This window comes from Diospyros lotus, chromosome 2 (assembly GCF_014633365.1).
Source record: "Diospyros lotus cultivar Yz01 chromosome 2, ASM1463336v1, whole genome shotgun sequence".
NCBI classification, from domain to species: domain Eukaryota; kingdom Viridiplantae; phylum Streptophyta; class Magnoliopsida; order Ericales; family Ebenaceae; genus Diospyros; species Diospyros lotus.
In genome coordinates, this window is record NC_068339.1 from 5,883,628 (window position 1) to 5,909,268 (window position 25,641).

Consider the following 25,641-nt stretch of genomic DNA (forward strand, 5'->3'; position numbering starts at 1 on the left):
TCTAAAACACAAAAGGGGCGTGGGCTATTAATATTTAAGCCCACTGGGTCTACGAAAAAGCAAGAAAAATTAGGTCCACTGGGCCAACTAAGCCATGGGCTTTAAGGGTTTTCCTTTGTATTAAGAATTAAGTTCACTGGGTCTATTAAAAAAAAGGGAAAATTAGGCTCCATGGGCCAAGTCACCTTGGGGACCCTTTTACGCAGTTGGGCTTTAGGCTTTAATGCAGTCCAATCTGTGTAGTTAGTTACCCTTTCACCCGCCCTCTTGTTTCCAATGTATTCTCATAGATACTACATGCTGTGAGGTCTACATTTTTCCCTGAAAATTCAGGAATTTTGCTGAAAAGCTCCTAATTTCAAAAATTATGTTTGTACCTCAATAAATTCCAAAATTCACAAAATATATGTATATTTAAAATTCGGAAAATATTCTCCTAAAATGTATGACTATTGAAAAACACTTTACTAGAAACAAAAGTTATTTTCTATTATAAATTAAAAGTAAAAATTTAGAACTTCAACCATAAAATCCTCTCCCTTTCTATCTCTCAAGTTTTATTGGTGAAAATAAGAGATTTCGGCCAAATCTTGGCATGTTTAAGCATTAATCAAAAGATAAATTCCTTCTTCAATAAGAAGAAAAAAAAAAAAAAAAAGAAGCTTACCCTTTCGTACTATGACCAAATTTCTAAATAAAAAAATTTATAACAATGACGTTGACACATTATGACAAGTTAAAAAGTGTATTGATAAGGGGATAAAACATATAAATTTCACTAAGTGTTCAATCTGAATGTTACATTCAATTGTGTTTTAACTAGTGATGATATTTTTTTCATACAAATGGTAAGTGGAAGGTATCACTTACCCATCCACCACGATAGAGTACATCTTTATAAGTTAGGTATGGACCTATAGTTAGTCTTTTATCATTTTATGGCTGTGGGCTCAAACCCAAAGCCAATAAAGGCATCGTACCTATGGAAACATATCGTCGCATTGCCCAGTTTTTCTTTATAAGTGGGTGTTGCCGTTTGGGCTTTCCCACTCAGAGTCACAGCAGCCGTACCGCCAACCCTCAACGCCCTCCATACATACATGTATACACTCACAGCCATCAGGCAGGCACACACCCAGTGATTCAGCTTCTGAGAAGGGCGCAATGGGTAACCCATTCATGCAAATTTTCATTTGTATTTGCTTGAAACTTTTATGTGCCCTTTGATGCCCCAAATTTATGGGAAAATATATGAGAGATTTAACCATGCTGCGTGGTCTTCAAAGAAGTGCTCTTCATGCCAATTAATACCAGGTAGCTAGGGTTTTCTCCTGTTCCTTTTCTTTGCTTCTTTTTCTTAGTTTTTTTTCAATTATTTTTTAAACTTGTTTAGCTCTAATGCATCATCGTCGCATCTCATTAGCATCGAGAGAATTTTAATACATCAGTTAAAATAGACAATATTTAATAATTAAATACTAGTTCAATATTAATTGTTGAATCTTGAATTTAAGTTTAGTGAATTTCAAACATTGTTTCAAATTTATTAAAACATGTATGTAGCACCTCTTGTGAAATGTTATTATAATATTAAATTTTAATATTTTGTATGACTCTTAACATTAATAATAATTATTTAAACACTAACGTTGAATGTTCTACAAAAAAAAATTAAAATTTAATATTAATATTTTCTATGACTTTTAACATGTGGCGGCTTTTGAAGTCTACTCATGAATGAGCCACTAAATTCCATATTTTTAAAAAAATCTGTTTAAAATTTTTATTACACATCATTACGTAAGTATATATTTTATTTTAACTTTATTTAATTTAAATATGCACGATATCGTTCCACTTTTTATTTTCATCCGGCAATAAAGGCGAGTGGACCCCATGGTGACCCAGCTCTTGCAGAGGCTAGCAATGGTCAACGTCACGTACGTACCGTACATTTTTTCATAGCCTTAAATGAGAACTATTTGTGTATAATATTTTTTTTCATAAATTAAATAAGTTCGTAATTTATATAATTTTTCTGAAATTATTTAATGTGACTAATGTAATTATAACTTGTGTTTTTTTTTTAATTAAAGAGACAAAAGGCCCTCATATTGCAAATTGGGTAATTTTGGTCTATAGTGGTGGGCTCGATACATCTAATGTGCTTAAGATATATTTTTTATTTCTTACATAATTATTATAATCAACACGTGAACCTCATAATTATTATAATCAATGTGCCTAAGTAAAATTATGTTTAAGCGAAATGGTTATTGAGCATGTAAAGGCTACCTACTTGCACTTGGTGAATCAAATTTTATGTCTTAACAGTAGTGCTTTTATTGAGTTTTTATATGGGTTAGCAAATGAAGGAGTATTTGCCATGGGCTTTACTGTGGGCCCATTATTATTTGTTCACTTGGACACTTCCCTTGGCATATTTGAGTGTAAAATATGTTCTCAAAAGAAAACTTCTTTGGAAGTAACAAGTCAAAAAGAAGTTTCGGAGGCATAATTCAAATGATAAAGAATGAGATGTGATATGTTGGTGCTATTTCAGTAGGTAATGAATTAGAATTCTGACTTCTCTGAAATACATCTTACGATTTATTTCTTCTTATAATATTAAGAACATGAACAGAGAAAATTACACAAAGACAGTAATTTTAATAAATTAAAAAGAAAAATAAATTTATTGGAAGAATCTTAAAAATTAAATTATATCAGTCAGGAAGGGCATGCTACTGTGCTCTGGCGTCGCATTCTGTCATTGACGGATTTTGTTTGGTGGCGGCCGGCCCAGGACCCAAGTGGGTTGGGACAAGGACAAGGGCACTCCCACATGCCCTGAAAAGCTCTCAAGGATAGGACTCTGCATCTAGAAAGAGGGTCCTTATTTCGCTTTTCGGGACTCACATGTTTTCTATCCGTTTTAATCGTTTCTTCGTTTGTGGGCCAATGGTCCTGCCCACTGCAGTACAAAACCTGTGGTAGGGCTTTAAATATAAAATTTATTTACGGTATAAGTATATCAAAGCTCATAAATTTTAAATTTATTGAGTTTTAAATTAAATTTTTAAAAAATAAATTTTATATCTTAATCATATTTTGAGTTGGGTTATTTGAGTTTGAATTTAAAATAATTTTAACAACAGGCCTTAAGGTTTATGTATTTAAATAGGTGTAACAATTAGTAATAAGGTAAAGAAAAACACTACTTGACCCGAATTGATTAACGGACAGGATGACTAAAAGTATTAGAAGACAAAAACACCCTCACCTTGAAATTGTTACTTCACCTTGAAACACGTGTCCAAATAAAATCAGGCAAACTTCATCATGGATGAAGCCCACCCAAATTGAACGGACGGACTTCAACTGCCTTGCGAGCAGATTTAATTTTAATTGTTTTTTATATTATAATTTTAATTATTTTTTATTTTAATTTTAATTTTAATAATAATGTGTTAGGCAAATTTCATCTTAAATGAAATTCATCAAATCTTGATTGAGCGGGTTTCATTTCATTTGATCATTTCGTACACCAACCATTCAAACACTCTAAGACGACACGTAAGGTAAAAGTTGAGGGGTGCTTTGAGAAAAACATATGAGATTTATTAGTTTTCAAACCCTCTAGATATTCTAATAAGGCTGCGTCAAGCCGTCACTAAGAGTACCTATCAGAACACTGTATTTATAGAAATGTCATTATCGTATCTTTTTTATTGACATTCCTCATGTATTTTAATTGGTTGTTTATAGTTGTCAACATTTAAAGCACTTTGTGAAGGAACAAATATAAATAAATGTTATTCATAGGACCATGCTATTGGTATGTGAATAAAAATCGTCAATTTTTTTAGTCATGCATCATCACTTATATAATACATCATAAATAATAAAAATATTCATCACATCTTATCATTTTGGATGAGAGATGTTTTAGTTATGTTCCTCACCGTTTTACATCGTCTTACCGTCTACTTTATCATCTTAAGTGAAAATATTTTAAATATTTTAACTATATTATATAACTCATAATGTAACTCATGATATATCAATAACATTTTCTTTATGCGTGACGCGAGAGACTACTTGTCTCCCTTAATTATAATAACAGATCTATTTTTTTAAATATCTTTCATGGAAAAAAATTAGAAAACAACGAAAAAGTTCCTTTCATATTTTCTTCTAAAGTCTTAGTCTACGCGTCCCTCCAAACCTATTAAAGCTATTATTATTAGCAGAATCTCCCTCTTCTTTTATTTCTCTCTATAAAAAGAGATAAAATGATAAAAAAAAATTATATATCTTAAAATTTAAAATGATGAACCACAAGTTTAATGACAGGGTGCCCTACTTCATTTGATGTAAATTTTTGTATAAACAAAGACGTATCATGATTCGTGAGTAATTGATGTCTTATGTAACAATTGAATAAACTTACTAGATTAATCTTAATCTTAAGATTTAAGAAACAAAACAATAAAAAGAATAAAATGCAAATAAAAATAAGAACAAAATTGGAGATAGTGATCGAAAGTTCCGACTCTCCGTGATCTGGATCATGTGGTTGGGGAGAATGGGGCAGCTTTTACGGTACCAATATTGTACTAGTATTGACGAATTTGGGCCATTGGATTGACCCGGATCAAATTTCATTTGTTGGCCTCCTTGCTTGGTGACCTGCTCAGATGGTAATAAGATAGGGTCTTCACGAAATTTTGTCAAACATTGGGGTTCTTCTGTAAATTTGCAAAATTCATCTGCGAGACCTGCACTCTCTCTCTCTTTCTCTCTCCTTGCCAATTCAATGGTGAATCCCCTGTCAGGACCAAATCGGTGGTGAGAGGCAGCGATGTGACTTGCCGAGGTTTCAAATGGTGACGAAAGACAGAGGAACCGCAATGGCCGGCAGCATACTTCTTCGGCCAGAGAGACGAAAAGGGAACGAAGGGTTGTAGAACGAACCCAAATGGTTTGATCATTCTCCTCCTATGCCCCCCCCCCCCCGTCCCCGTCTTTCTCTTGGTTCTCTGGAACTGATTGTGGTGGGTTGACACACTGATAATGAGCTTTCTGGCCGGTATGTTAGCTCAAGCAATGGTGCTGGAGCTATTTTTTCTTTTTTAAAATATATTTCTATTTGTATTATTATGTATCAGTATATAGATATTGAAAGGCATATTAGCATAATGATACAATAATTTTTATCACAAATAGATTTTTAGTAATTTAAAAATAATTTCTTTTATAATTGGAAAATATTTTTTAAGAGAAATACATGTTTTTAGTTTAGAACTAAAAAATATATATATTCTTAAGTATAATTTTAATAATAATTTTATATAATATTCATATATATTTGAAGAAATTAAATAAGGTGAAAGTCGAATATATGAAATATGGGTTTAGCAAAAGTATAAAGGTAGATTAGAGATGACTTATTTTAGAAATAAAGATAATATACATATTTAAAAGAGAAAATCTATCCAAAACATCTATCAAGTGAAATCTCAAATTGATCATGATATTATGTTACGAGAGCAGAATTGGTATTTTAAAAATGGCCAAAAGAACTAATATATTTTCAAAAATTGGGACACAATAGCCATTAAATAAACGCTATTACTAGACAATATGTCAAATTGATCAACGCACTTAATTTGGTGTATTAAACATAAACAGATTCCAAAGTACCGCAACTCCATAATTATAATATTTTTATAATGGAATTATAATATTGTACTATAATTATTATTTTTATAATGGAATTATAATATTTTATAATTATTAATTATAAAGTATGAACTAGAATAATATTGTAACATAATTAGTTATAACATTGTAATGTAAGCATAATAATGTAAAAATTACTAATATTGCTAAAATTTACACACACACAATGTGTATGATATCTTAATCTTAATATACTATTACATAATAATGTTTAAAATTTTCTGAATTGTAGTGTATTTAATGTGAAATCAAAACGTAATTATTATAAAATTCATGGGGTCTCAAGGCATTTTATTGAAACTATAAAGAAAGACAGCCCAATAATAATTAAAAATAATTTAAAAAGTGGGAAGCTGACACCTGACTTTTCAGGTCAGGTGGCAGCTTCCCACTTGTGGTACGGAAAGCGATGGTACTACGTTGGTAGCCAAGCATTTTCCCTTGAATCTTGGGTGGGGACAAAGCAGTCCTGGTTGAGTTAACAGAGCCGGGCGTGATTGAACGGTTTGATTTCTCCACGCAGGCAGGCAGGCAGATGCAAGAGCAGAAACGAAAACCAGAAGCCAGAAGGGAAAGGAATCAAAATAATTACAAAAGTTGATTTTGTACTGACCTATACGAATCTGTAGGGGTCGGCGGCTTGCGGGCTCTCGGTCGGAACCCTAGATGGCAGTGGCGGGAGAGATCTTTCCTGTCTGGGTAATTAGGGTTAATTTGAGTGTGGGAACGGGCGATTCCAATCCAAAGCAAATCTCATCGTTGATATGATTCAATCAGCAATGCGCAGTTTTGGCTTCTGGCCAACTTAGCTTGGGGCTCTTTGGTTATTGTCATGTGATGAAATTTTAGTAAAAGTTTCAATTTTTTTGTTTTCCGTTTCTTCTGTGTCTTTAAGTGGGCTGAATCTGAATGTGGGGTTGCGACTGCCAGTGACTCATAATTAACTTAGCCTACAAATACTCAATTCTGCTCGTTTTATTTAGTTAACAAATATATCTTCATTAGTGCAGTTTTAAGCTTTTTGATCAATAGACCTCTGAGGGTCCTCTTCACACCCTTCCCTTCCCTACTTCAATGGGGTGCACTGCAAAAATATACTAATTTCGCTCTTAATTGGTATTTTACCTGCTTAGAACACCACACCTAGTACTTGGCCACATTCTATTTTGACTAGAATGTGCAATAACAATTTGTACATCTTTTGATAAAATATATAATAGCTACCTATCTGAACAGGAATATTATTTGGACACTAAAAATTGACATTTATTGTAATATTTTATATTGATATTTTGTATTATGTGTCATATTAATATAAAATGATAATAATAATAAGTATTAAATTTGAGTTTCTAATTTAACATTTTTAATTTTAAAAATATCAGAATATTTTTAGAAATAAAAATATCAATATAGAATATTACAATAAATGTCATTGGGCTATAATTTCTGTGGTCCTTGCCATAATTTTCATTTGCTAATTTTTATTTCCTTTTGATAATTCAGATTTTATTTAGTTAGCAAAGATTTTCGGAAACTTAGAAGAGAAAAACAAGTAGGAAACTCCACCCCACCCTAATCTACACTCCCCTTTCCATTTCCTTCCGGCCTGGGCCTGCGGCGCTTTTTGCCACCCATCCATCACCGGTTATATATAATCCTCCATCCAAATCCGAGGCCGCACACAGAAAGAAAGTCCCTATATTTCACGCTCCATTCACAATGTCACAGTTACAGGCCATTGCTTCTTCTTGTTCCTCCGCCAACCTCATCCTCTTCAATGGCCCCAAGCGAGGTACCCTTCTCCAGTACCATCACGTCTACATATAATATAATATATATGTATATATGTATCGCTCTGTGTGATATGAGTGTGCCTTATCTGTATTCACACCGTTTCTTGGAGGAAACACGGTTAAGGTTTTTATAGATCCGGGGGTGAAATGCCCAGTTCACTCCTAAAAGCCCTATCCTTTCTCTTTTCTGGTGTCAAATTTTGCCGGAAAATATTCTCTGTCAAATCAAAACAACCCTTCTTCTGGAACCTGATAGGATGAGAGGTTTAACTACTTACTTGAGGAAAAGGACACAATTGATAATATTAATGTGGATTTGGTTTCGTGTGCAGAACCATTCTTAAATCCTGATAAAGTATGCGGCTCAAGGAAGTTGTCTTCATTCCAAGAGGTACTCTTCTTTTTTTTTTTTTTTAATATTATCTGGGTTCGTGTCTTATTTGTCGGTGGCATGGAGAGGATAAGGTTAATCTTATTTTAATTTTTACTTTATTTTTGTTTCGAATTTCAGTTGGGGGGGAAAGCAATTGTTTATAGCACTGGAAATCTTACAAAAGCTCGCCATGGTCAAGGTATCATGCTAAGTCCTCTTTCTCCTGTTTTTATCCTTTATTTTATTCGGAAAATTTAGAAGTTGGGTATATAATATTTTGGTTTGTTGTTAGTGAAAAAAGCAATTCATGTTCTTCTAATTCCACATGGTTTATTGGCCAGATTTTCAAGAGCTTTAATAATATCCAGTCTTCCAAAAGCTGCACAATTTTGGAAGTTGTGGCTTAGATTTTGGGATACTATAGTTGCGTGATTCTGTGATTTGATGTTATACATATTGCTTTGCGGGCCTAGTTAAAAAGAATTAAAGTTATTGTGCGCTTTTATTTTGGTCATGTTTCTTCTTGCTTGTGATGACAGAGCTAGCTGTAGAGTGAAAGAATAAGTGGGGTTGTGGTGTTTGGATTTCTTCTTTGCACTATTAAGAGGACCCCACGACCTTGGTTTCTTTATTAGTGACAATAATTTTTGAAGTGTAATTTTATGCATTTTGCTATCTGAGTACTGGCTTTTGTCTTTGATGTTTGATTGTCTGAGTGTTGATACTTTAATTTCCACCAAAACATTGTTTATTCTAATTTATCACAAGTTTTGACACAGTCACATATATTCAATGGATAACTACAGTTTCCTCCAGTTGTTTCTTCTCCTTTTGCCAAACATATTAATGCTATAATATATTTCAGAAAGGCTCTAATTTTTATATTTTGGCTTACATTGTTAATTCCATTTGAGGTGTATTAAGCTTTCTGCTAGTCTGTTTGATGTATTGTTTATACTTGTTTTTATGATGTGATTCCTGTTCTGTCCTTCAATAATCCATCTATCTAGTGGTTTTGACAAGTTTCAATAATTCAGCTTACTTTCTTGTAAAATACGTTTGAGGTGCATTAAGCTTTTTGCTTGGGTGTTTGAGGTATTGTTTTCCCTGTAATCTACGTTATCTTGACTGTTCTTCCCTTCAATGATGTAGCCATTCGAGCAGTTTTGACTAGTGAAATGGAGACAGAACCCTCTTCTGCAAATGGGAATGTCTTGCGCAAAAAATTAAATAAAGTGGTTCTAGCCTATAGTGGTGGCTTAGATACCTCGGTCATTGTGCCATGGCTAAGGTATGTCCTTTCTTTTTGTTTGGTTTCTTTTAAATTAAAATGAGGCATGTCATTTGAAGAGGACCCGCTTTTTGGGGACTTGGGAAAGGGTTTTATATTTTTTTCAGTCCCATGCTGTTGAAGTATAACTACTGATCTCATGTTTTGCTGTTCATGCGCGTGACATGTTCCATAATGTTGCTTATACTTGTTCACAGTGCTTCTGCCGCTTTGAGCGCTACCATGACCCTGTAAAAATGTTCTCTTATATAGTCTCGTATTATTATTTTTTATAACATTATAATATGTTCATTTTCCTATTGCAGGGAGAACTATGGCTGTGATGTTGTTTGCTTTACCGCAGATGTTGGTCAGGTATGCTGCAATTTGAATCATTGATATACTTTTTTTTTTCCTTGATTGTCCATTTGGTGCTGAATAATGTTTAAATAAGAAGAGTAGCTTAAGCTTAAGTGATAGGATTAATTACACCTAGACCACCTCAATTATCACTGACTTTCAATAAACCCTCTAAAAAGCAATTTGCTTTTTTTTAATTATTATCCTTCTCTCAACCTTTCATTAATAGAAAATGATGGAATTAAGCCATCCACAGAACATGACTAACCTTTTGCACACGTACCGCATATACAAAAAACATATTAGTATATGTCATATATTTAAGAATAGGAGGAGAGGGAGGGGGTGGTGGTTTTGGTTCTGCTTGGTCGTGGTTGGTGGTGTGGTATGAATGATGGTTTTAGGTGTTAATTTTGGAAACAAATGGATTAGACAGTGGTAGTTTGAAGAGATGATGGTGGTGTCGGCTGTTGGTGGTGGTGCTGGATGTTTGTGGTATTTTTGGACGTTGGTGATGGCTTGTTTTCGGGGGTTAATGGTGTAAGTGGTGGGTGTGAGATGGCTGGCTATGTGTGATGGTTATTTTGGGCAGCAAGTGGTGAGGAATCTCAAAGAGAGAAAAATATAAATAACATGGTAATTTTTGCACTGGATTTAGAGGCTAAAGAGGTAGCTTATTTTTTCCATCAACATTGCTAATTGGATTTATCTCTTAACATAGATCATAGGGTGTAAGTGTAAAGGTCCTTTTGTTTGGATGATTACTTGAAAAACGGTGATAGCGGAGGATCTTGAAGTTATCATCCCATGTTTATATTCTTTCATCAAATATAAAAGCATGGTTTTCTTGAATAGCAGCTTCCTCTTTTGTCCATGTGTTTGATACCAAAAGTTGAATTTCCACAGGGCCTCGTTGAATTGGAAGGTTTAGAGGAAAAGGCAAAAGCAAGTGGGGCTTGTCAATTAGTTGTGAAGGATTTGAAGGAGGAATTTGTGCGAGACTACATATTCCCTTGTCTGCGAGCTGGTGCAATTTATGAAAGAAAGTACTTGCTGGGGACCTCAATGGCCCGCCCTGTTATTGCAAAGGTGAGCAACTGGGACTAGTAAGCAATAAATTAAGAGCCATAGCATGACATTGCTTCCATTGATTATGATTTCCTTGTGCTTTTATTTATTATGATTTACTTGCCTAAATGTGTGGCTGCTGCTGTTGAGGTTTCCTCATTGACATTGTTAGACGTTGTGGTTGGACATATCTATCCCCGTTGACTTCTCATGCATGCACTTCTTCATGCAAAAGGAAAGATGGACATGGATTATTGCCCTTTGTCTAAGGTGGCTTAGAGCTTCTGTAATCGATGCATTCTCCCATTCTCTTGTTCTCGTCACCTTCAAGTATAGGCTGTGTTTTCTCCATTATTTTCGAAAGGGTCTACATCATGCTTTCAAATCAAATATAGTGGCCATAATTTATGTTCTACTTCATGGGTTCCATGCCTGTCACGTTAATTCTGATCCCTTTTCCTAAAGGTCTGGCATTGTTTATTTGTAAGTAAATGCATTTATATTTGTGGCAAATGATGAACACTTTTTGACAGTGGGGAAGAAGTGTGGCTCTTTGGCATGTGAGATATCATGTCTCAGAGACGAAGGCATCATCCTATAACAAATTGTTTAGTCAGTTGATTTCAAATTGACTTCTCAAAACCTATCCAAACAGCTTGGAGGCATACATATGCCTCATAGAGACAGGCATGTGGTGGATGTATGGGTTGATGGTAGAAAATTAGTTTTTACTGTTTTGCTCAACAGTTGTAAATTAGTTATCAGTGTAGAAGAAATGCTCTTCGTCATTTTCTGCAAAGAAATGCCTCTCCAATGACTTGAACTGTCAAGTCTAATTCCTAGGAAATGTGTTCAGTTAAGTTGTTTTGATTATCTACGAAACCCGTCAAGCTTGGAATTTATTGTACTTCACATCAATGCCAGCTTTAAGGATTGGCTTATGAGGGAGTATTACCCTACCAGGGCTAGTTGACCATCCACTTACCGTTTTATGAAGCGGAGTTTCTAGTTTATATTAATTTATTTAGATCTCAAATATAAACAGCAACTTTTAACAAATTATAGGTGGGTTTCTCGCTTATCTTCTAATGCGGTTTAGAACAAAGAAATTTAAAGAAATCTGTTCATCTTTGCATGATCCTCTTTTGGTGTTCAGAACATGGAAAACCTCTTCACATGTTATGGGAAAGTTTGCTGCATTTCCCTCTCTGCAAACAACTCAGTGGCACTTCCTTGTGCACTGGATTGTCCCTTGATATATCTGTTTTACATTCTAGCATGAGCGCCATGTATTCCTGGCATTTGTTTCCAATTGCAGGCCATGGTTGATGTCGCTAGGGAAGTTGGGGCTGATGCTGTCTCTCATGGATGCACTGGGAAGGGAAACGATCAAGTATGCTTCTTGTTTTTTAATATTTCTATATGTTGTCATATCAGCTCCTGCAATTAAACAAAAGTTCTGCCTGGTTTATATGCACAGGTCCGGTTTGAGCTCACCTTTTTCGCTCTAAATCCTGAACTCAATGTTGTAGCTCCCTGGAGGGAGTGGGAAATCACAGGGAGAGAAGATGCTATTGAATATGCTAAAATTCATAATGTGCCTGTCCCTGTGACAAAGAAATCCATCTACAGCCGCGACAGGAACCTATGGCATCTCAGTCATGAGGTATTCAGCCCCTTTTTATGTTGGCTTTTGGGGTTATCGCAGCATATAGTATATAATATATAGCCGTCTAGTCTCTTACTCTTTTTTTTTTTTTTTGCTTTAATATCATGCGTTAAGTTTGCCTAGGTTTGCGAGCAAAAATTGTTTGGAGTCCAAATTACTCATATGGACATTTGCTAACATACATTCTACCTTTTTTGCTTCTAAATCTGTACTGTAAATTTGTTAATGTACTGGTGGGCAATATTTATAAGATTAAAGTAGAAATGTAAATCAATGGAAGCAGATATATCTTAACCTGTACTGTAAATCTGTTAATTGATGTTTGCTTTCTTAAGTCAACTTTTCAAGCTTAACCAGATCTTTGATTCTTCCCATGTTATTTTTCTGTCACTTCTTTGGATGATGAATGGGATTTCCATGGTATTGTTCAACTATTTCATAAACTAACATTTCTTTCACCTCTCTCTCTCTCTCTCTCTGTGTGGCATTTGAAGGGAGACATTTTGGAAGACCCAGCAAACGAACCAAATAATGATATGTACATGATGTCTGTCAACCCGGAAGATGCACCAGACCAACCTGAGTAAGTTTGCCCGTTTGGTATGCATTTGCATTCCTTCAATTGCTCTTTCGATTTAACCCCCCGCCTTATTTCTTTCCAATGCTTAAAACCCTTCGTAGATACGTAGAAATTGGGATAGTTTCAGGACTTCCCGTATCAATCAATGGAAAGAAGCTCTCCCCGGCATCTCTCCTCTCCGAGATGAACAAAATTGGCGGAAATCACGGAATTGGGCGCGTCGACATGGTCGAGAACCGGCTTGTCGGAATGAAGAGCCGTGGAGTTTATGAAACTCCTGGGGGGACTATCCTCTTCACTGCTGTCCGCGAGCTCGAGTCTCTGACCCTTGATCGTGAAACCATACAAGTTAAAGACTCTCTGGCGCTCAAATACGCCGAGCTGGTGTATGCAGGGAGGTGGTTCGATCCACTTCGCGAATCCATGGACGCGTTCATGGAGAAGATCACGGATACTACCACCGGATCAGTGAGACTCAAACTTTTCAAAGGCTCGGTTACTGTAACTGGCCGGAGGAGCCCCAACAGCCTGTACCGGCAAGATATCTCCTCGTTCGAGAGCGGGAGCATCTATGACCAGGCTGATGCTGCTGGATTCATTCGGCTCTATGGACTTCCGACGAGGGTTCGAGCAATGCTGGGGAATTGAGATGGAAAAGTTTTCTGGGCGGATGATGCATGGAACATTATTATAGAGTTTGGCTCTTAAGTTCATATATGACTTTTGTAGTCTTTGTCCGTTCTACAGTATTTATTAAAACTGGGGATACTGTAATCTGGGTTAGATCTCTAGTTTTGTTCGTAAATAGTTGCTCTTTTATTTATTTTATAAAGCTTGGTAATTATTTCCTCAGGCATTTTCAATCAATGTTGCCGGTTCTTCTTTTGCTTCCCTCCCTTGATCTATTGCATGCTTCTTCAAAGTAAAGTATCCCTCCATCTTAAGTTTAGCGTTCAGAGTTTAAATTCTATAATTTTTTTTTTAATTTCAAATATAAAAATTAAAATAAATTTCACAAAATTATATAAAATTTAACGCATTCTCTTTGTCATTTTAAAAAATTATTTTTCAAAATAGAAAATTAGAAAACGTGTTCTTTTTGAAATTTTGAAAATAATTTTTTAATGATATTTTATTTAATAAATTTGATTATTTAGTAAATTAAAAATATTTAATGTCAATATATTATTAAAATATATATATACATTTTTGTTATACGCATTTTTCGCACCACTCCTTATGGGCCAAACTCGGTCCAATTGGCAGATCCAATCGTCCGGAGCCTAGAAGGTCCAGACAATCTCATCAAAGAAAGTCATACACCACCGAAATCTGCAGCTCATAAAGCGAGCTCCTCACGAGCTTCCAGTAAAGCCTCTTGCGAGCTCTCTGCGATCAACTAATGAGCTCCCAGTAAAACCCTCAGTTCGCTTGACCGCCCATATCGCTGGCCTAAAACCTCCAGCTCGCACAAATGGCAAAGCTGCTGAGAAGTCAGAGGTAGGGTTCATTTACTTTCTCTGCAACAGTCCATGCCCCTCGTGATGAGGATCTCACTCCTGATTTTGTACAGATGATAAGGACTGTTTGTCCCCCGTTATATCATATTTATATTTCTATATGTTATCCAAATTGTAAAGATCTCTCATTATAAATAGGAGTCAGAGATATCATGAGATGAGGACAAGGAGAATAATCAGACACTGTCATTCCGAAAGAATAATCAGAATGCGGTCGTGGAGTATGTATCGTTCTGGTCGAATCACGTGAAAATTGCTTGTGCTGACTCATATCTGGAACCTTTGTTTTCTTCCTCTTAGCATTTTTGACTCACTGCGGCCCAAAAACGAATCATAGTCGGTTGAAATTAAACGTCGACAATTTTAAATTTAATGAATTTTGTAATATTTTTTTCCATTACAATAACAAAATATGAATAAATAAATATGTTTTGAGTTTAGAGTTTGTTTTGAACGAAAACACTCAAAATAACTTTTTTTTGTTTTGAATTTTCTTTACAAATTTTTGTTTGTTTCCAAAATTGTATTTTTAAAAATAGTAAAGAGAATGCATTTTTATTATTTTAGAAAATTAAAAATGACTTGAAAACAGCAAAAAAAAATGCAATCTCATGTTGCGTTCTTTTTGTATTTTCAATTTTTAGTTTTGAGTTTTAAATTTATTTTTTATTTTTTATTTTAATAGTCTATTTTTAAAAAATTAAAAATATATATTTTTTGTCATTTTAAAAAACTATTTCTTAAAATAAAAAATTAAAAAATATGTTTACTTTAGAATTTTGAGAAAAATTATTTATAATATTTTATTTAATAAATTTAATTATTAAATTAAAATAATAAATTTAATTAATAAATTATTGACATATGATAATTTATATTGAATATTATTATATATAATATGTATAATATAAATAATAATAATATACTATATGTTATTTTATATTTTTAATTATAATATCGATATATATTATATTTTTAAATTTTAATTAAATATATAATTTTATTTTTAAAATTTAAGAATATTTTTTGTTCTTCTCTTTTAGAGCTAAAACATGATAAATTGATTGTGTTTTTATGTTTTGGATTTAAAGATTATTTTGGCTAAAAATAATCAAAATAATATTTTGTTGTTTTTGAATTTTTTTTATAAAATTTATTTTTATTTTTGAAAATATATATTTAAAAATGATAAAGTAAATGTATTTTTATTATTTTAAAAAATTAAAAACTAAGAATAGATTGAAAACAAGAAAGAAAATGCAATCTTAAAGTCTAAAAATTTTACCGTGTTATAAAAAAATATATATCAGGTTCACCCGCTTCAGAATTCGGACTCGACCCGATAGCAATTACTGGGTTGGGACCCGTGGAAATAGCAGGCCAATCCAACTGAGCCCGTCCTCTTCTGTATTCTAACCCAAATTTACTTTCAAAGCCAACCCAGCCCGGCGGCTTTTTGCTTTAGGTTAAACAGCAGGCGGGCCCATCCATGTTTCGGGTCGCCTTGCACTATTCGGGTTGGCACCAAATAACGAATCACAAGTTCACAACACACTCTCTCACTCCCCCCTCCTCTCTCTCTCTCCCCAAAACCTCTGTTTCTGAAAAACCCTTCACCGGCTTCCTTCCCTCCTCCACCATGGCCAGGATCGCTCCCCTGCTGAAAGCTTCCGCCGCCACTCTTCCTCATGTCAGAGCGGTGGCGCCGCGTTTTGTTCGGATTCTCCGACTTGTTATTGTTCGATCTAATGCAACTTTGGCACAGCCGCAGCTTGACCACGATTACAACTATTACAAGCAAAATGAGTACGAGTCGAATATTCGCCTTGAGAACATGAGATCAGCTCCAGTGAACGATTCCGAGGGATGGGAACCACCGAGAGGAGTGCAGTGGGTGTTCATGGGCGGTCCCGGCGCGAAGAAGAGCGTCTACGCCAAGAAGCTTTCGGAGCTTCTGGAAGTCCCTCACATTTCCATGGCCAGCCTTGTTCGCCAGGACCTTAGCCCGCGTTCTTCTCTCTACAAACAGGTTGAGTTGGTTTCCGATATTTCACCTTATATCGCTTCTGAATTCTCTCTTTAGTGTTCTTAATTGATTTTAGGATTTTTTCAATGTTCAATTATCAAGAATCTATAGTCAAGAAACAGGTTGAGTTGGTTCTCCAATCATTCTCCTTCTCTCGCTTCCGAGTTCTTTCTCATTTGCTAAAGCTCTTAATTGATGTTAGAATTTTGTATTGTTCAGTTGAGCTGGTTCCGGAACCTTTCACCTTCTCTCGCTTGTGAACTCTCTCTTTACTGCAGCTTTTACTTAATTTTAGATTCTTTTTTTTTGAAGTTCAATAATCAAGAATCTATGATCAAGATTCCGTTGTTTCGGGTACTTAAGAATTTGAGTCTGTAATTAGGGTTGTTCTGGCCTATTTGGACTAGCTGAGCATTACACGTTACACTCGTTACTTGCCACAGTTACTTTGTTTGTTTTCTAGATTAACGATGTTTACATTCTACTTTTCTATAAATACTGGTGTTGTTACAAATATATAAGTATAGGGATGGAGACTTGAATAATTTTGTGCTGGTCCTAGAGGTTGATGCCTTATATGCCGAGATTCCTAATAAATTGTCCCAACCTACTTTGTCCTGCTGTAAATTTATTCATGAAGATCAATTTGACAGTCCATATGGTAACATTTACAGTATGCCATCTTACATTTTGAACTCTGTTTGATTCTCTGGATCTACTGAATGATCAGTAATTGCCTTGTTGTGCTAACTTTTTAATTCTGGATTCAAGTTTCATGCTTACAAGTTTTTCCTGTTGCCTGCCCACCATTGTGTGTGGGTGTTATTGCTGACTGACACCAGCGCCTAGGACCATCAGACAGAGATTTAATGCTGGCTGCTTTTGCTGTTTTGTTGTGGCTCCCTCTATTGGGATTCCTATCCAATAATTAGATAGTTTTTCTTCTTCCTTGTGCTATAGATTGCAAATGCAGTGAACCATGGGGAACTTGTTCCAGAGGAGATTATTTTTGGGCTGTTGTCAAAGAGGCTGGAATATGGGTATCGCAACAGAGAAACTGGATTTATTCTTGATGGAATTCCTCGAACTCAAATCCAAGCTGTAAGTAAAAAGTCCTTGGTAATAAAATTTTCAACCTTTTCTTCACTTATTTAGTTGTTATTTCCTACCTTTAGTTCAGAATTAGGGTTTTACAGGTCAATAACACAACATCCCTTTTACTGGCATTGAAAGACATTAAATTTTCTCCGGGCAACATAATGCTAGCAGGGACTTGTCTAGGATTTTGTGGTCAGAAAACAAACTTGTGAGCAGTTATTTGATAATATTGATATTGTGAAATGAAAAGAAGAAATAAAGGAAGAAAATTATACGAATCCTACCAAAAACTCTAGAGTTACTGTCAAAAGTAAGGTTGCATAAAACATCATACAGAATCATAAAAGCTTCACCTCTTTCTCAAAATCTTCGTTTCTTGGAATAAGGAGATTAATACACACACACACATTAACAGACTGATGGATAGTCTAATTGGCTAAATTTACCTTGATTGTTGCTTAAAAGATTAAGAAACTCCAACTGGATCACTAGAATAACTGCTACATTTGTGAAGCCTAGGAATAACTCTACCATGGCACAAAAATAAAAAAGAAAGAAAAAAGATTCTACCTGTAACTGTAAGTCCATTCATGGATGTTCCCCAGAACCGATGTTCTGCAATTGAAAAATTTACCAATTTACTGTGGCTACTAAAAACCTGATGAAAAGGTAAAATCTTGCCCCTGTTTTTTGGTCTATATGAGACATAAAAATATATTCTAATTGAATCCAAACATAATTGCATAAAGTCCATACAGTGCCTCACTTGAAATTCTGGACTTACCCTTTCCTTTTTCTTTTTTTTGTCATGGTGCTGCGTCAAAATGCTAAACATGTTTCTTGCTCAGTCTTGTTTTGAAAATGGAAAAGGAGAACCAAATTATCAACATAAGTTTGACACGACTTCTGTATAATTGCTGAGATGATGTCTGATAAATGATGTCTATGGCTATTTTAAAGAAAAGATGTGATGGAGAATTCATTAAATCTGACAATTTGATGGTCGATAAGATTTGTAAACATAATGGCACTAGTAAATCTGTGTCATTGCCATTCCTCTCATTTTATTGCAGGAGATCCTTGACAAACTTGTGGATATTGATCTTGTTGTGAATTTCAAATGTGCGGAGAATTGCTTATTAGAACACCATGGAAATGGCATCTTTTCAAACTCTTGTCAATCTGATAGCTTCAGCAGCTCTGCGTGTGCAAGCTTTGATGTGGCCCAGGACATACAGTCAAAATTTTCCTTGGGTAATTCAGAAAATTCCTGGAAAGAAAAAGTTTCTGTCTATTCCAAGCAGGTACCTAAAATCTGCCCCTTTTCTTCTAAGAAAAAAGATATTAATCTGTTTTACTTTATACTTTGCTGTGCTAGAATCTGCATGGGATCAACAATTTAGTTTCCAGAAAGTTTCTTTTGTTGGTCCTCACTTCTCACCAACAAGAAGCCCCATTTAACTCTTCTAATTGAAAGCTTTTCCTTAAAGTTTTGATTATCTTTGAACTGTAAATATGCATTTAGAAAGCCAACTTCTCAGGGTGAAACCTAAAATAAACTTTCAAGTTGTTGAAACAGCCTATTTGCGCAAAAAGCAAGGTTAAGGCTGCAAATCCTTCCCTGCAAATAAGGGTCTCAATCCATTAGAAACAGATTGATCAGCTTATTGGGATTTTCTCTTCACTGCTGCTCTCTGTATTTGATGATCGCCTAGCTCTTTCCCTTCTCAGCTCTAGTGGTCTTCACATCCTTGACATCTACTGCAATCCCCAGTCCATGACCGCAACTCTCTTCACTCTTTTAGTTCTTCCTTAACAATTACCTTCTTTTGGTAGAAATATCTAATGATCTTTGTGACTTTTTTAACTCAATGATCATTTCAACATCGATACAAAGATCTTCATTTGGAATTCACATTCCTTTCAAATTTCCATCAGCACCTGCTCTTTTGGAACACACATTTTCTCTTCTTTTTTCTCTTCTCAAAGACATCCTTAAATATTCCACTTCAGGAATATAAACTATTTTCTGTTGTTCCAAATCGATTAAAGCCCTTAAATCCGCATACCTATATCATCAGATTGGAGCCTTAAATTGTAGGCAAAACAGTTGAAACCTCAGCAATTTGCTTATTTGTCTTTGACTTGGAACCATGTCTAAATGTAAAGATGTTTGATACAATATTTGGCATTAGATGCTTAAATTCTTCATATGCTTATACTACTGGCAAAATTTTGACTTCTCACACTTTCCTTTTTCATTTTTGAGTGTCAGTTTTGACTGCTCTCTTCTCTACTAGTTAAATTTTACTTGCTGTCTGTTCTAGTTTAGACAAATATGGTTTAAGTCCTTCAAGAAGATTTCTTTACCGAGGAGAGGACAGTTTATTATGTTGTCAAGATTTTGTTTTTATCACTTATTCTTATTTTATGTTATGTTTCGGAACTAGGATTCTTAGAGGGAAAAGAAACAGAAGTGAAAACACAGAAAGAAAAATTGTTACTCAGCAAAAAAATAAAAAATAAAAACTCAGAACGAGAAAAAGAAAAGAAATTGAAGGAATGGAGAATAAATTTATTTATTTTTTGGGTTGAACTCAAATTTCAGAAGCAAATGAAGAGATGACTGGTAAAAAAAAATGAGATATAATTTTCCGTAAAAATTGAAATGTGAGTAATTTTATTTTACATTCTCTTAACATTGTAAAACTGTTAAGTTGTTAGATAGAGAATTAACTTTATTTTTTTATATTATCATTTTTACTCTCAATAGACATCCTCGTCCCAAGTCATCAGCCATTTCTAAATAAATAGAATTTCTTCCAGGTGAAGTCACTGGAGGATTACTACAAGAAACAAAAGAAACTCATTGATTTTCAAGTGCGGAGCGCCCCTGGAGAGACATGGCAGAAGCTTTTGGCTGCACTGCATCTCTAGCTTATTAATGCTGTTTCTGGGTTAACCTTAGGATCCTGTTGGCTGTGGCCTTCCATTCAAGCCAGCATTGCTGTAATACATGTAATGCAAATAGTCGAGTTAGCAGGGGAATTTCCCAAGTTCCAGTATATACTCCTTCCTATGCTCACTTTCCTCTTTCATTCTCTTTTTGTGGGGAGGAGTTATGCCTGTGAGTTGGAAATCCTGTTCTTCCCATTGTCTCAGTCCTGTAAATAATGTCCACCAACCAAGAATGTAATATGACTTTGGCAACTAAAAAGGCATGGAATGGGCTTTGTGACGTTTAACATTTTCACTTGCTCGCTTCCCTTCTGCACTATTTTCAGCCAATATGGATGACATGCATCTGCAACGAAATTGACAGCAATTGGTCCATCTTCCAGGTTTAGAGCATATTTTTGCGCAAAGGAATCCTGTAATCAACATGATTGCTTCGTTTTGGCGGACGAACTGCCCTTAAGGTCAGTAGTCGATCCATCCAAGTAGGCATCTGAGCTTCGTTCTTCTATTGCAGCATTACATGATCTCATGTAGTTAGGTGCAGCTATGGAGGTTTATATTAGGCCTCAAATTAGCATGCCCAAAGGTTACACTTTTTTGTTTTAAGTGTTTGAACATGTTTGATTTATATGAACAACTACACTCATTCCAAATCTTTCCCTTGGAAAAGTTGAAGATGCGACTACTTTCAAGTAGGGAAACTGCTTCTATTTGGAAAATGACGCATGTGATATAGTAGCATTCTAACAGTACAAATGATATATGGTTATCTTAGCTAAACCATTTCCCAGTAACACATAAAAGCTACAAAAGGTTGAGGTATTTTCTGTGTGTTTACAGTACAAATGATTTGGGTGCTTCGAGCAACTTAGTGAGGATGTTGAAGCAGAAACGATTTAACAATATAACAGTGTCTCAGATCTTTGGCCACCATCTGCAGTTGCCTGCACTTGAGCTGCATACTGCAAGTTCCAAATCACATCCTCGAAAGATGGCCTAGTGGATGAATCGGGGCAAATGCATTTGTTTGTTACGGAGATAACAATCGACAACGATTCTTGCGAGCAGGTGGCAAGAACAAACGGATCCGCTATTCGCCTCTGGCCATCCGGGCTGCCAAACGAAGCCTGCGAGATGCAGAACACAGTTTCAGAATTCGTTCGTCTGACATAATGCCAATAGACGCATCTTCTTATAACATTGTGGAAGGGAGATTCAAATTGATACCATTTGATTTATCAGAAATGCCTCTCTCCTTGCAGCTATAGTTGGCCCTACAATTGACTCCAGCAATATGAATCCGAAGCTATAAACATCGTCCTCTAGTGATTTCATTTGCCTGCAAAGACAGATGGATATCACAACTTGAGCAGATTACGTACTAACAAACTCAACCAACTTAACTGATCAGAGCAGGCCCATACCATGTTTTAAGACTATCCCCATTTGCCTACAAACCCAGAATGAACTATTAGATTTAGAGGTACAGAGAGAGAGAGAGAGAGAGGGAGGGAGGGAGGGAGGGAGAGAGGTCTATTAGAAGGCCAAATAGCCACTGTGCATGCTAGGGAGATGTACCTCAGATTTGTCAATTTCGTCTGCCACAATTGACAGGCCATAGTCGCTCAGCTTTGCCATCCGGTGCTCGTTCAGCAGTATGTTGTTTGCTTTCAATCGGTTGCTGAAGAAACCGGGAATTATTCCAGTGTGCAGGAAGTGCACAGCCTTGGCAACTCTGATTAAAACTGCCAGTCGGTCTGCCCATTTCAGAGCCTTTTCCGGGTCATTTTCTGCGTGAAAAGACATCTCAAAGTTGAAAGAAACTCCAACATTCATAACCGTTGAATATTGATTCAAAGTTGCTGGTTTAGTGGATTGATTGGGTCAAAATTATTAGTTATGATTGAGTTTTTGATTCTGTTTACTAATTTAGTGAGTTGAGATAATTTTGTTATTTTTAAATTTAAGTCCAGCAATAAATCCTATTTTCTTGTTATTCAATTGACATGTATTATCTATTTAAAGACATGATGATGTGAATAAAAATAATAAGATTATAGTCTTCACATTCATGTTTTTTTCTTTCTACAACTTTTGTTCGTTAATTTCATAACTACCAATGTCTCTAAAATTCCAACAATAACCTTTTAGAGTCTAAATAACAGAAAACCACAAAATCACAGGAGTAGACCCCTGGGGTTTCAGCCACTGTTTCTATTTTGAAGTTCCAGCTAACCTGATAGATACGAACGATAGTTCCCATTGGCGACATATTCATATATAAGATAGACTCTGTTTGCATTAGATTCTTCTCGGCCACCAGCATCGATGCAATGTCCCAAGAGGCAAACCAGATACGGGTGTCGAAGCTTTGCAAGTAAGTCCAGCCTGAGTTTAAGATTCCGGATAATGTATTTTTTTGAAACAGTCAGGCATCTAATAGCTACTTGGTTCCCATTCTCTAGCCTGCCCCTGTAAAGCTGCCACAACAGAATGAAGTAAATCAAATTTGGTTGTTCTATGATCTTATTTGAAGTGTTATTAGATGCCTTTAATGTATGATCCCGTAAGAACTAATGCCATTTTAATATCTTGCAGTTGCCAGCCAGCAGCACAAGAAGCTCGCTTGCAGAGAAAATATCCACATCTCTCAAAGTTAGTACATTTATTTTCTTTGAGAAATTACCTTTCCATATGAACCTTCTCCGATTAAGGTAGACTTATCAAAGTTTTTTGTGGCTTCTGCTAATTCTTCTGAAGAAAACAGCCGATACATTGGCAAACCTTCCATCCCCATCTTTGCTGATTGAGAAATGAACCCTGAAGAAAGGAGTAAACCAGTTAGAATTGTAACTGAATATCAAACCCTTAGAAATTATCAGCGTAGTAAAGATTGAAAAATCTATTGTCTGAACAAGAAGTGAAAAAGAGAGAGAGAAGAGTTTGGACAGAACTTTGATTATTGATAACCTACTTGCATTTGTCAGGATATCCGAAGAGAACCCTGTGGCAGAGTTGTCGTGCACTGCCTTACGCAGTAACTGTTGATCTGATGTTCCTCGAGGACAATATTGTCTGCAAACAAACAAGAGCACCACAACCACAAAAATTCCTCCAATGACACCCACCAATAAGCCCACATCCTTCACTCTGGATTCTTTCTTCTTGATTTGCATTTCTACACAAAATGATTCAGGACGCTGATGTCTTAAACCACTTGACATACAATTCCCGTCATATTGAACAACTCTCTTATCTGATGCATTGTTCAAACAGGAAGGCAAAAAGCCGCTTAGCCTGTTATTGGAAATGTCAACAAACTGAAGTTGACTGCCACAATTCAAATGGATGGGAAGTGATCCACTCAACATATTTGATGCCAAATTTAGATAACTGATATTGGGCAAGGAGAAGAGTGTAGGAGGAGGTGTTCCTTTCAGAGAATTGGATGACAGGTCGAGGTGATGAAGCTGAACCATTCTGTCATACTGATGCGGGATCAAGCCGGAGAAAGAATTGTTTTGGAGGACAACCACGGACAAACCTTTGGGCATGGCAGGCAGTTCTGAACCTAATTTGTTATCACTTAAATCCAGAACATGGAGCCTAGTTAAGCTACTTAGGTTGGGTAATTTACCGGATATCGCGTTGTTTGACAAAGCAAGAACACTCAGAGTGGCGATTCTCTGAACTGATGATGGTAATGAGCCGCTCAAATGGTTGTCTCTTAAGCTTAAATTGGTTAGATTTGGTAAGGAATGAAACCAATCAGGGAAGGTACCATTGATGAAATTGCCATCCAGTGTAAGAGTTTTAAGCTTGACCATTCTGGAAACCTGAGGAGGAATGGAGCCAAATAGAAAATTTGAACTCAAATCCAAGTACTCCAGTGAATATAACCTATGGATCTTGTCAGGAAGTGGACCCCAAATGCCCAAAGACACCAAACTAAGAACTGTCAAGCTGTTTAGCCTTGCCAATGTAGCTACAAAAGAATCCATGGAGAAGCTCTCTGACAAAGTTTGATTAGGAATTGCGAACCCATCAAACTTGGACACCTTTTTTGTCTTGTCACCCAAAATCCTGAGCTCAGTGACAAGATTGTCCTGGCATGTAATGTTTACTTGTGGAGAAGGGAAATAGCAAAAATCTATGCTCCTATTGTACCAAATATCCAGCTGCTTTGGGAATTCTAGATGTTTCCTAAGCTGAAGAAGTACCTGAGTTTGTGAGGACTGTAATTGATGGCTATCCATGATAAAGAAACTCCAGGAAAGGCATAGTAGAAGGAACAAGCTAGACATCTCCATGAATGTACAGAACGCAACACTGTGCGCAGAGAGGTTAAACACAAAGTGGATATTGCAGAAGAAGAAAGGCCCAAGAGGAAAAGGAAGGAAGATTATGCACTGGCAGACCCATGAAAGATATATAAGCAGTGGTTGGTAGAAATATCTGGTTGCATAATTTCCTTGGAGAAAACCAACAACAAAGATCAAAGAGAAACGAGAAAAGCTGCCTTTGAAGGTGAGGTCAGATGCTTTAGAATGTTGAGCAGCTGATCAACTTGGATAGAATAAAAAGATTGAAGCAAAAGCACAATATCCGCAGCTCAACTTACAAGATCCAGGAGTTTCAATGGATAGGATGCATAAGGAGGCAAGTTGGGGAAGTCAAAGTGAAACTTCATTCAGCAAACGTCTGTTCTGTATGAGAGAGAGAGAGAGAGAGCTAAAATTCTTAGGATTTTGTGAGGTTAGATATGAGGTTCATTGTCTTCAGTGCTTCTCCTTCCACATGGTTGCTTTTCTTCCAAGACTGAACTGAGCCACCGAGACATACTGCATTACTATTAGGTCTTTGCTTATAAGACAGATGAATGTTCAGACCTCTCTCTCTCTCTCTCTCTCTCTCTCTCTCTCTATTGAACATTCAGCAGGGAGGATGGAGGGGGCTAACAAGAAAACAAAGGAAGAACAGGTGTCGTCGGTTATGTCCTGTCGGTTCTAGTTTTTCTTTTTTATTTTTCTAAGTGAAAAATTACAACAAAAATTCAAAAATATTTGTATTTCATATCGTAACAGTTCTTGAAACAAGTAAAAAAAAATATTTTTTTTTGTCTTTCAAAGTAGATGTTACTTCCTTAGAAACAACCTTCAGAATCAATTCTCAACAGCA

General features: G+C 35.7%; 3 protein-coding genes across 3 annotated transcripts; 2 read left to right on the forward strand and 1 right to left on the reverse strand.

The window, feature by feature from the left end:
• Positions 1–7,287: 7,287 nt before the first annotated feature.
• Positions 7,288–13,755, forward strand: LOC127793794 (argininosuccinate synthase, chloroplastic-like). Its single transcript, XM_052324527.1, has 10 exons — positions 7,288–7,540; positions 7,874–7,932; positions 8,053–8,113; positions 9,067–9,205; positions 9,511–9,559; positions 10,451–10,633; positions 11,931–12,005; positions 12,093–12,278; positions 12,776–12,864; positions 12,963–13,755. Exons 1-10 carry the CDS (start codon positions 7,468–7,470, stop codon positions 13,507–13,509), a joined length of 1,461 nt encoding a protein of 486 aa, XP_052180487.1. The 5' UTR covers positions 7,288–7,467; the 3' UTR covers positions 13,510–13,755.
• A 2,179-nt stretch (positions 13,756–15,934) lies between these two features.
• On the forward strand, positions 15,935–20,758 carry LOC127795020 (probable adenylate kinase 7, mitochondrial). Its single transcript, XM_052326419.1, has 4 exons — positions 15,935–16,410; positions 17,368–17,508; positions 18,579–18,809; positions 20,332–20,758. The coding sequence occupies exons 1-4, from the start codon at positions 16,021–16,023 to the stop codon at positions 20,440–20,442; spliced, it is 873 nt and encodes a 290-aa protein (XP_052182379.1). The 5' UTR covers positions 15,935–16,020; the 3' UTR covers positions 20,443–20,758.
• A 398-nt stretch (positions 20,759–21,156) lies between these two features.
• Positions 21,157–25,419, reverse strand: LOC127795019 (probable inactive leucine-rich repeat receptor-like protein kinase At3g03770). The gene is made up of 7 exons (XM_052326417.1): positions 23,438–25,419; positions 23,150–23,283; positions 22,700–22,943; positions 22,042–22,253; positions 21,888–21,913; positions 21,691–21,802; positions 21,157–21,590 (listed from the first exon to the last, which is right to left on the reverse strand). The coding sequence occupies exons 1-7, from the start codon at positions 24,771–24,773 to the stop codon at positions 21,360–21,362; spliced, it is 2,295 nt and encodes a 764-aa protein (XP_052182377.1). The 5' UTR covers positions 24,774–25,419; the 3' UTR covers positions 21,157–21,359.
• Between the last annotated feature and the right edge of the window lie 222 nt (positions 25,420–25,641).